The sequence below is a fragment of the Garra rufa genome, chromosome 16 (genome assembly GCF_049309525.1).
Source record: "Garra rufa chromosome 16, GarRuf1.0, whole genome shotgun sequence".
Taxonomy (NCBI): domain Eukaryota; kingdom Metazoa; phylum Chordata; class Actinopteri; order Cypriniformes; family Cyprinidae; genus Garra; species Garra rufa.
In genome coordinates, this window is record NC_133376.1 from 18,244,348 (window position 1) to 18,257,086 (window position 12,739).

A 12,739-nucleotide genomic window follows, 5' to 3' on the forward strand; every position below is an offset into this window, starting at 1 on the left:
TTTATATCTTGCAATTCCAAAAACAGATCAGTCTATTTTTCCCCTCAGAACTGGACTTTATAACTCGCAATTGCAAGTTTATATCTCACAATTTCAAGATATAAAGTCACAATTGCGAGATACAAACTCACATTTGCAAGAAAAAGTGAGAATTGCACAATAGTGAGTTTATATTCCCCTGTTCTGACTTTTTAACCCGCAATTGCGAGTTTATATCATGCAATTTTGACTTAACTCGCAATTGTGTGTTATTTCTCAGAACTGTGAGATAAAAACTCATAATTTTTTTTTATTTTTTATAACTTTTTATTTTTTATTCATTGGCGGAAACAGGCTTCGTCAACACTTTCATTTTACATTCTGCATTTTTGTCATTAATATGTAAATAGTGTGACTGTGTTCCAAATCACTCACTTACGAGTTTCCATTACATTAAGGATGCTATGTATGCAGTGAGGCAGGTTTGGATCCATTGTGTGAGCATGGCGTTCCACTGATTCACTCTCCACTTTTTCCCGCATTATGATTTATTTAGCTAAGGGTGATAAAAAGCTCCACTCTACTGCACTCAAGCTATCAGACCATGTCCCTCTGAACACTAGCGTGCATTTTATCCCCTCCCCAGCATTCAAGTTTTTATGTAGGTTAGTAGATGATGTAAGCACTAGTGTCTGAACTAAGGGTTTTTCGAGGACAGAGACTGCAGGGTTCATATTTGAAATGGCTATTTGCAACCCAAATACTTTGAAAGCACAAACCTCTAGGATTTAGAAGGATTTGAGAACAAAGACATAAGGGCTTATACACACAAACACAATGTAGCTGTACTGTTATTCGTGTCGAGTTGGTGTGGTCTAGTGGCCAAAGATGAGTACTGGTAACCAAAAGGTTGTTGGTTGAAAGCCTGCAAAGGTCAATCCATGAATAGTAGACCATTGTGCTCTTTAGCAAAACCACCTAACCTCTGAATAAAATAACACATGTACTATATAGACAATCATTCTTTATATTGCTTTGAATAAATAAACATAGCATCTGTTGACGTTATTAGAAAAACTGCCGTTGTTTTAAAGCTCGTAATCTCCTGGTTTGAGCACTTATCTGTGTTTATATGTTTGCAGGCACATGCGTCATGTTACATAATCATCCCCCCAGAGTGCAGCATGGGACGGTTGCGGAATATGATTCTTCACCCCAGCTGCGTGCGGCTCTCCTCGCGGAACTTCAGCAAGATGCACTGTTACAGAATCTCAGAAAATTCCCAGCACAGCGAGATGGGTAACGCCTGGGCACTTTACATTCTTACTCAAAGCTGAGCAGACACCTTTAACTTAAAGGAATGTTCTATAGACAGCATGTGTGTGGCATGGTGTTGAATAGCACAGACAAACCTTTTACTCATCCAACACATATCTGAAGTAAAATTGTGTTTACAGTAATGCACTTGAAAATAATAATAGGTTTGGAGTCTGTAGAAATAAGTACATTTATTCAGCAAGAACGCATGAAAGGGACAGTTCACTCAAAAATTCTGTCATTTATTACTTACCCTAATTTCATTTTAAACCTGTAAGAACTTTGTTCATCTTCGGAATACAAATTAAGTTATTTTTGATGAAATCCGATAGCAACGCAACTACCACATTCAAGGCCCAGAAAGGTAGTAAGGACATCGATAAAATAGTCCATGTGACATCAGTGGTTCAACTGTAATGTTATGAAGCTACGAGAATACTTTTTGTGTGCAAAGAAAACAAAATATGACTTTATTAATAATGACTTATTATAATGACTTTATTCAACAATTTCTTCTTTTTCGTGTCAGTCGTCGACATGTACAGTGCCTTGCAAAAGTAAACTGCTTTAAATTGGTTTTTTTTTCCACATCAATCTACATCTCATACACAATAATGACAAAGCACAAAACAGGTTTGTAACAACTTTGCAAATTTATTAGAAATATAAAACTGAAAATATCCCGTTGCATAAGTATTCATACCCTTTTCTGGGACACTCAAAATTTTGCTCAGGAGCATTCATATTGCTTCTAGATGTTACTACACTTCGAGTGGAGTTAAACTGTGGCAAATTCATTTGAATGAGTATGATTTAGAAAGGCACACAACCTCTCAGAAAAGGTCTAACAGCTGAAAATGCATATCAGAGCAAAAACCAAGTCCTGAGGTCAAGATGATTGGAACAACTAGGACTCTAGAAAATGTCTGCCAGCCCCCATCCAAGCTGACAGAGCTTGAGAGGTGAAAAGGTTAGGCAAAGAATGGCAGATAATTGCCAAATGCAGATGTGCAAAGCTTGTCACATCATACCCAAAAAGACTTGAGGCTGTAAAGGTGCTTCAACTATGTACTGAGTTAAGGGTATTAATACTTTTGCAATGTACTTATTTCAGTGTTTTATTTTTAATAAATTTGTAAAATTTGCAAATCTGGTTTTTGCTTTGTCATTATTACATTGTGGTGTATGGAGTGTAAATTGATGTGGGGAAAAACTAATTTAAAGCAGTTTAACATAATGCTGCAACAAAACAAAATGTGAAAAAATGAAGGGGTATGAATACTTTTGCAAGGCACTGTATTCACGACAGTACCATGACACATGCGTGTGGTGCTGCTGACGCAGGAGCCGGCATTCTGACATAGAACCTGGATGCATCTTGTTTACAAGTTTATAAAACTTTCTTTGTAAACATGTCTGTGTTGCTGTCTATGCAGGGTCAGAAAGCTCTCAGATTTCATCAAAAATATCTTAATTTGTGTTCTGAAGATGAACAAAGGTCTTACAGGTTTGGAATGACATGAGGGGGAGTAATTAATAACAGTATTTTAATTTTTCAGTGAACTATCCCTTTAAAAACATTTTATCAAAGACCATTTTCATCAAAGAATCCTAAAAAAACATTAATCAGCACAACTGTCTTTAGCATTGATAATACAAAGCTTACATAAGCACCAAATCAACATATTTCTGAAGGATCATGTTACACTGAAGGCTGGAATAATGGTTGCAGAAATTACAACATTGTCATCACAGGAATAAATTATATTTTCAAATATATGTGACCCTGGACCACAAAACCAGTCATAAGAGTCAGTTTTTTGAAACTGAGATTTATACATCCTTCTAAAAGCTAAAATAAGCTTTCCATTGATTTTATGGTTTGTTAAGATAGTAAGACAATATTTGGCTGAGATACAACCGTTACAACTGGCCGTGGGGACTTGGGGCAAAAAATGCAACTAAATTGGACAAATATTCCTCTGCACAAACAAATTAAACATATTACATCTGTTGCTAACAAAGTGAAAATAAATAGAAAATGTCGATTGCCGCTTTAAATTTAGATCTGCTCATGTTGCACTGCTTTTTAAGCATTTTTACGGTGTTGCATATTTTAACCAATCACACATGATTTTGTTGATCTTAGGAAAGCAAGAAGCTTTCAAATGAGTCTTGTCAGTTTTGTTGAGTGCACGCAACTCTTGAATTTTCTCATTATAAACAACAAAGCTCAGATGTATTTACAATGTAAGTAGAGGTTCATTACACAGTAGGGCTGGGTGATATGGCTGAAAACTATACCACGATATCAGTGTTTCATATCGGTCGATATCGATAATTATTGATTTTTTTATGACCCATTTAAAATAAGGACCAGGAGAAAAATATATTACATTCAAACATTTTTATTTTAAACTTAACCTTCCTCTGATCATAATCCCCTCAGTTATTAAGAAATGTCAACAACCATGGAAAACTCAAATAATTAAAATGTAAACATAAGTCTAAAGTCACAATTTCATTGTCGATGAAGTGAATGGTCAAGCTAATGTATGGCCCAGAAGTACTGCTTGACCACAGGTCAGAGGTTGTTGCAAAGTACTTGGCTGATAATATTTATTTCTGCACAGATTGCTGGTTGCCAGTAGCCAACGTTACATCTTTCCCGGTACTTTAGCCTACTTTGTGTAATAACGAAAACATTCATTTCAGTGAAAAATTAAGTCCAAAACTTTCAACATTTTGAACAATAGGGCCCTACAATCTTTTGCTTTTTTCAGAAATATTTGTTTTAATTTTTCTGATAATCAAATGAAAGCAAAATCACTGATTTATTTTTAAAAATAAAGATAATCGGAGCTTTACTGTTAAAATTAATACATAGAAGAAAAATTATATACAGTTATAAAAAAGGTTTAATAATAATAGTATTTTTTTCAACAATTAAGTGGTGACTCTTTTTATTTTATTTTTTATCATATATATTGTTTTATGTAAATTATTTAAATGTGAACATATAAACACCTACATACTGTACAAAGTAATACAAGATTGTTCTGTTACACCGTACTTTTATTTTGACAGGTTGCCGTGAAGTTTCAGTGTGTAATACAGTATGAATGATGCTAGTTTCACTAATGAAACGGTAAAACTGACAAAAAGTGACAATCACAGCAGCTTTGGAGATGTATACTATTTATTGGAGTTTGTCTGTTCATATGAGATGCAAAGGCCAAAAATTAGCGTCACGTGTGCAGTATGCGTGTAGTGAAAATAAAACGCGTCTCTTCCATTCATACACAGAGCCAGAGGCAAACGGAACACGCAGGATACTTATTGAAACGGTCTTTTTGCATTTCAGTTTTCACAGACACTAGTCCATATCGCGATCGGAATGAATTAACAGGCCAAATTTTGATTTATTGATCCAAAAATCGACGAATTCCGCCCTATAGTAAAGTCCTTTTTTATGAATGGAGTCCGCGATCCCGTCTGTGAGGAGACATTGTAAACGCGCGATCATGTAGAGACAGAAATGACATGCCGTCGTGTAAATAAGATTAATAACATAAGGCTATTTAGTTTGTTTAATACAACAACAAGGACCCGTTCTGTAGGAAAGATAACCTTTACTTCTATTGTGACCTGGCGCTATATAGAAAATAAAATTAACTGGACGTTAAAGGGGGGCTGGGCGGCCGACGAAGAATACAAAATATCGAACGTTTTATCGAACATATTTTTTATTGATATCGATCTCTTGTCTATCGCGTTATATATCGTTATCGTTTTATCGCCCAGCCCTATTACACAGTGTAGACAGCTTCAGTGATTATCAGTGGCGTCTGCAGGTGTACTGTACGCACTGTGCGTAACTTACTATGAGCGCTCAGACTGACCTGAGATTTGCCTTGAAAACATATCAGCAGTTAGTAGCTATATGTGTCCTGTATTTCTTTCGACTGAACCAGCCATGCCATCAGTTATGAATTTATTGGTCTTTTGCACGTGAATGTCAATTTTTTTTATAGCCTATAAATATTCCACCAAATAATGAGATCAGATTAGCCTACAACAATGAATTAGGCTATTTTACAAATGGGAATACAACAAATTCATATGGTTTACATTCAAGCTACCGTAAAATGTATATTGAAAAGTTCTTTAAATGCAATAAAGTAATTCTTAAAGCTGTTTTTAAAGCATTTGCTGTATGGATTAAAAATACTAATAGGCTAATAAATGATTCGCATATCAGACAAAATTGCGTTGCTCCAAATCCTCTAAATTGTACAAGGAAACATAAATCTGAAAATATAAGCAGCTATACAGTTATAGGACAAAGATTTACATATACCCTATGCCATTATAATTTCTTTTATATTTTAATAGCATTATAAAATATTTTAATCTAGCCTGTTTTAGGCTTTTCCTTATTTTTATATTTTAGACATTCATCAATAATGGTGATGAAGAAAAAAATGACTCGCCATCTGCTCATTGGACGTGCCTTTATACAGAAATACATCTTTACGGATTACATAATGAAAGTTTCTATTTTCAAATGTAATTACTTAAAGTAGTAGGCTAATTTAAAGATTAAGATATTTATTTTTATATTATGTCTGTGAGGCTATTTGCTGAGTTTCAGTTCATCATTGTGAAGTGATCAAGACCAGACAGCACAAAGCGCATCCTCTGTTTTCCTATTTATTTTATGAACACACAATTTAGTTGATATTGTGAGTGCACTAAAATAAAAGTTGACCCATTATAGGTCCGAACTCTGAATGATGTATTACTCTTACCTTTATGGGCAAAAATGACGGCATTATTTAGATTCTTTTCACTGTTAGAAAAAGAAAAAAACAAGTGATCGCACTGGCGCCTCCATGTCCTGCAAAGCATGCTTCAGCTGACTTCCACTCTCCACATAAACGATTGGATATATAGTAGTCAACATTTGAAGTGGATCAAAAAAGTTAATCAAAGTTGTTTTATAAGACAAGAACGAGTATTGTTTTGGTTTTAGGACAACTTTGATGAAAGGTTTTGATCCACTTCAAATGTTGACTACTGTATATCCAACAGTGCGGATTTATCAAGGTTAAATGCTTGAATAATATAATCACTTTTCCATTATAAAACAGAACTATTTTAATAGCTGAAAGCATGCTCTTGATACATGTATTATACCATTTTGTTGAGTGTCCGTGACATTATGTCGTTATGCTCTCACTGACCATTTGGCCCTCCCAAAAAAACAAAAAAAAACCTGTGCGTGCCCTTGGAAGAAATCCTGGTGATTATGACTATAAATGTGTGGGTGTTTTTTTTTTTTTGTTTGTTTGTTTTTTGTTTTTTGGAGATCAAAGTTAGTGATAATGTGGTTTTCTAAATAGGCCTATAATGTATTTGCAGTTTGAATAACCATGGAAATGAAACGTAATAATGATCAATTTCTAATGTTTTTATTTAATTGTAATCACATTAAATACAATTCAGTCCCCTTAAAAATATTTTGTTAGCCTATATTACACACACACACACACACACACACACACACACTCACACACTCACACACTCACATCTGTTTTTTTTTTCTACTAAAAAGGAAACATATATTTTTTTCACATTTTGTTTTGTTGCAGCACTATATTAAAGTGCTTTAAATTAGTTTAAAGCACATCAATTTACACTCCATACACCATAATAATGACAAAGCAAAAAACAGATTTGCAAATTTTACAAATTTATTAAAAATAAAACACTGAAATAAGTACATTGTATAAGTATTCATACCCTTAACTCAGTACATAGTTGAAGCACCTTTACAGCCTAAAGTCTTTTTGGGTATGATGTGACAAGCTTTGCACATCTGCATTTGGCAATTATCTGCCATTCTTTGCCTCACCTTTTCACCTCTCAAGCTCTGTCAGCTTGGATGGGGGCTGGCAAACATTTTCTAGAGTCCTAGTTGTTCCAGTCGTCTTCCATTATGGATAATGCTTCTGTGAACCTTCAATGCAGCAGATTTTTTTCTGAACTCTTCCCTAGATCATTGATGTAGATCATAGATCAACGCAAGTCTGTCACTGAGCTCTACAGGCAGTTATCTTGACCTCAGGACTTGGTTTTTGCTCTGATATGCATTTTCAGCTGTTAGACCTTTTCTGAGAGGTGTGTGTCTTTCTAAATCATACTCATTCAAATGAATTTAACTCCAACAATGAGTTTAACTCCACTCGAAGTGTAGTAACATCTAGAAGCAATATGAATGCTCCTGAGCTAAATTTCGAGTGTCCCAGAAAAGGGTATGAATACTTATGCAATGGGATCTTTTCAGTTTTTTATTTGTAATAAATTTGCACAAATGTTAAAAACCTATTTTTTGCTTTGCCATTATGGAGTAGATTGATGTGGGGAAAAAAGTAATTTAAAGTAGTTTAACATAAGGCAGCAACATAACAAAATGTGAAAAAAATGAAGGGGTATGAATACATTTGCAAGGCACTGTATACACTACAAAAGCTGGATAAAGCATCCTTTTAGTGATGGAACTGCTGTTCCTGGATGGATAATATATGAAAATTACAGTGATTATATTAGCAATAACTTTGCATAGTTTATCACAGTCTTATGATACACCCATAATTGGTAGGTCTATGTTGGGTGTTGTGTTTTATATCTCATAGCAGTTTCTCATAGATTTCCATTCTAAGTGCATTACTTGTTTTTACAAACTAGGAGACGTGTCACTATTGTTCTCTCTGCTACTTGACAGCTTGTCACGGATGTATTGAACTTGTATTGAACCCGGAACATTAACACAATAATTCTTATTTAATTACGGCATTCTGCAATTAAATGTGTAAGCCTTGAAAATAAGGTGGTTGGGAAATTGCACCTTTAATGCTACTTAATTCATGGTTAAGAGTTTCGTGTTAACCTCTGAATATTAAAGAACAAGATCACATGCCTGTAAATGCTCAGAGAGAAGTGTGTTTTCTCCAGATAACCTGGATGATGTTGATACTCAGAGTCCAGTAACTTCCAAGGAAACTCAGTCCACGGGATCACCTGACACAGGTACAAATATAAGCAGAATTGACATCATGGATAATGTTGATTACCCTCACTCCCAGATTAATCTCCTTTCTCTTGGCCTACAGGCAAACAGACGTTGAAAGTTTTCGATGGTGACGACGCAGCTAAACGGAATCAGTTTCGTTTGGTTTCAATCCCTCGAATAATCAAGAATGAGGAAGTAGTGGTAAGGTGTTTTTTTTTACCTAATCAGGTTTCACCCGAGTTAAACTTTTACTTTGCATACCTCAAAATTGTTATTGAAAAGCACATTTTTTTGCAAGTGTTATGCTGATTTCTACTTCCTGTCTTGACAGGAAGCATCACTCAGAGCGTTCTACATCCCAGATGAGCCGCAGGATTACGAGCTACAGAGTTACAGCCAACAAGGACTGTTTACAGATGACATCATCAACCGTAACGGCACGCCGGACAACAAGTCCATATTTAAGGATACCGTGTCTGATTCCTGGGTGCTCAGATCAAAACCCAGAGAAACAGAAGTGGTGAAGATTTATTCCGGCCCACTCAAGTGAGCTGTGCTTCTGCTTTTAGTGCATATTTGTTGTTTTGTTTTGTGTTGTCCGTCTGTGTGAAATACATATTGGAGGTTAAAAGGGATAGCTCACCCGAATATGAAAATTCAGTCATTAATTACTCCCCCTCATGTCATTCCAAACCTGTAAGACCTTTGATCATCCTCGAAACACATAAATTAAGATATTTTTTATTAAATCTGAGAACTTTCTGACCCTGCATAGACAGCAACGCAACTACCACGTTTAAGGCTTGGAGAGATGGTGAGAAGAGGAGAAATTATAGAATAAAGTCGTTATTTTTGTTTTCTTTGTGCACAAAAAATATTCTTGTGGCTTCATAAAATTAAGGTTGAACCACTGATGTCACATGGACTATTTTAAAGAAGTTGTTCACTTCCAAAACAAAAATTGGTAACACTTTCCAATTCTCACTATTAAGTAGCATGCATAATCATATTGACTGTTTATTATTACTTATAAAGCACATATTATTATTGTACATGACCCTATTTTAGATCGCTTAACCTTTGACAAGCAGCAAATTATGAGATTTTTTGAGAGAAAAGTTGTAGTTAATAGTTAGTTAATAGTGAGAATTGGTCCTTAAAATAAAGTGTGCCCGAATTTTTTTGTTTTCCTCAAAAAAAAAAAAAAAAAAAAAAATTCAGGATTTCTCTCCGTGTAGTGGACTTCTATGGTGCTCCTGAGTTTGAACTTCTAAAATGCAGTTTCAAAGGGCTCTAATCGATCCCAGCTGAAGAAAAAGGGTCTTATTTAGCAAAACATTCAGACATTATTCTAAAAGAAATTACAATTTTATACTTTTTAACCTCAAATGCTCATCTTGTCTAGCTCTGTGTGTACACTGTGTATTCCAGTTCATGACAGTTAGGGTATGTCTAAAAACTCCAATCTCATTTTCCTCCAACTCCTCGAACTTCACAATCGTCCTACATTGAGGTTTTGCCTTTTTTTGTAAAGTGTGTTTGATCTTCTTTGCACGTTCACTTTGTAAACCCTTGGTCGGTACTTCTGCAGTGATGTAGGATGAATTTGAAGCTGAAGGAGAAAATGAGATGCAAGTTTTCCGACTTACCCTAACTAAGTACACAGAGTACAGATGGACAAGATGAGCATTTGAGGTTAAAAAGTATATTAATTGTCAATTTTTTTTAGAAAATAACTGATCGTTTCGCTAGATAAGACCCTTCTTCCTCGGCTGGGATCATTTAAAGCCTTTTGAAGCTGCATTTAAACTATATTTTGGAAGTTCTAACTCATGGCCACCATAGAAGTCCATTATATGGAGAGAAATCCTGAAATGTCTTCCTCAAAAAACAAACAAAAAAAAAAACATGATTTCTTAATGGCTGATGAGAGTAAATTATTTGTAAACATTTGTTCTGGAAGTGAACTTCTCCTTTAACAATGCTCCTACTATCTTTCTGGGCCTTGAACGTAGTAGTTGCGTTGCTCTCAGATTTCATCAAATATATTTTAATTTGTGTTCCAAAGATGAACGAAGGCCTTATGGCTTTGGAACAACATTAGGGTGAGCAATTAATAAGAGAATTTTCATCTTTGGGTGAACTATTCATTTAAATTAATTGAGTCATTTATTCAAACGATTTGTTCAAATGACTGATTAATTTACTGTCTTTATTATAGGTTGTTGAATCACTGACTCGATTCATTTAAAAACATTCATTCAGTAACAAAACGGCTTCAGTGGTTCTCATGTTGCTTTTTTGCAAATATTTTCTTTGGGGAAATAAATCAAACAGACAATATTGTGTGTAAAATATAACTCACAATATTAACTTCTTGCTTACTGAACTAGTGTATAAAATATTGCATTTGCAATTGTGCTGATATATTCAGTAAAAAACACTTGTTGCTCGTGTGATATTGTTAAACTATATCATATGATAAAAATGCAAAAACACGTAGGGAATTTTAGGTCCCCCATCTTGAATTGTGGGGTCTTTCTAATGGTACTGCAGTTTGTGCTTCATAAATATCGCACACCACTATTTAATAGTTACTTTATATAGATAAGCAGAACACAATGAAAAATTTATTTTACATACAAAAACAGTGTGCTAACACATCATAAAAATGTACCGTTCTTACTTAAATAGGGGAGTTCAAGCTTACAGTTTACTTATCCAAGGGTTTTATGGCACTTCAGTCCTCTCGCTTCTCCAAACAAACCATAAATCATCTCCAGACGTCGCAAGGAAATAGACAATAGCTGTGTCATGTACCACTCAGCAAGGGCAAGTGTATATGAAACCCATCAAAACACACATGGCTCGACTGATGACAAGCTTGCTGTTGTGTGTCTGGTTGCCACAGAGACGAAGTGACACAGCATCCACGGTTTACCATAGATGTTGTTGCCATGCCAGCAGGAAATGGATCACAAATGCTGATGGAACCTCGTCGCCTACAGAAACTCATCAGGAACCCTTTAGAGTTCATGAAAAGAATAGCAGTGCCACTCGTGTGCTTGATGTTTCCATTAGATCAGGCGTTTTGTTTTGTTAACACGGGTCTGGAACTAATGAAGCATTTTGTGTTTTATTAACAGTTTTGAGTCAGGGAGGGATTGAGTCAGACTTCACACATGCTCCCAGTTAGCGCCACAATCAAACGTTAATGTGCTTATGCAATATTTGACCACAGTAAATCAAAACTTGTCTGAAGTTTCAGTGGCAGAGCAGCGCATGATTTATACAGTGCCAGACCGCTGGTGAATCATGGGATGGAACTTTTCTTAACGCTTAACGTTTTCAAATGTTGGTGTAATGAGGAAAGTTCTTTCACGTGTGTTTCAGGGCTGAAGTCACCTCAGTTACTGCTGGGAAAAGCAGCACAGTAGACTCTATCGTGAAGGAAGTGCACTCACGAATAGGAAAACGGGTAAATTGGAATTTAATTCTCAAAAACACAATTTAGGTCTATTTGAACAAACACTTAAAACATGGAAATCTGCACCATAAGCCATTTAAAAGGTTTTTGCCTAACACAAAGCAATTACACGCAACATCCTTGTATCCTAGCAGGAACTTTTGCACACAAACGCCACAATATATTTTTCAGAAAATGCAAAAGCTAGTTATTTGTACTTTATGCACAATTTGTATGTTAATCCACATTTTCTGCAAATGTCCATAGAATGAAAATCCAGCTGACTTCAACCTTGTAGAAGTTTTCATGAGCAGCAAACAAGGTAAGATCTCTTACGTAGGTTTTATTATTTTTATTTATTTTATTATTATATTTTTATTTTATATATACACAACCAGTCAAAAGTTTTTGAACAGTAGGTTTTTTAATGTTTTGAAATGAAATCTCTTCCGCTCACCAAGCCTGCATTTATTTTATCCAAAGTACAACAAAAACAGTAAAATTTTGAAATATTTTTACTATTTAAAATAACTGCTTTCTATTTGAATATTTTTTTAAACATAATTTATTCCTGTGATTTCAAAGCTTTTTTTGCAAAAAATTTAGCATTATTACTCTAGTCACATGATCCTTCTGAAATCATTCTAATATTTTGATTTGCTGTTAAAAAAAACATTTGTTAAAAACTGCTAAACAACGAATAGAAAGTTCAGAAGAACAGCATTTATCTAAAATAGAAATCTTTTGTAACATGTCTTTACCATAAATTAACAATTTAAAGCATCCTTGCTAAATAAAAGTATTATTTCTATAATTTCTTTATTTTCAAAAAAAAAAAAAAACTGACTCCAAGCTTTTGAGTGGTATAGTGTATGATGTTACAAGCGTTTTTTATTTCAGAT

The 12,739-nt window shown here is 34.7% G+C and overlaps 1 protein-coding gene across 1 annotated transcript in view; it reads left to right on the forward strand.

Moving 5' to 3' along the window:
* LOC141288091 (diacylglycerol kinase theta-like) overlaps window positions 1-12,739 on the forward strand; it is a 61,241-nt gene that overhangs the window by 38,498 nt on the left and 10,004 nt on the right. Inside the window, exons 6-11 of the mRNA XM_073820204.1 lie at window positions 1,122-1,278; window positions 8,314-8,388; window positions 8,472-8,572; window positions 8,703-8,917; window positions 11,765-11,849; window positions 12,105-12,159. Of these exons, the coding sequence (XP_073676305.1) occupies window positions 1,122-1,278; window positions 8,314-8,388; window positions 8,472-8,572; window positions 8,703-8,917; window positions 11,765-11,849; window positions 12,105-12,159 (688 nt within the window). The remainder of the gene's footprint in view (window positions 1-1,121; window positions 1,279-8,313; window positions 8,389-8,471; window positions 8,573-8,702; window positions 8,918-11,764; window positions 11,850-12,104; window positions 12,160-12,739) is intronic.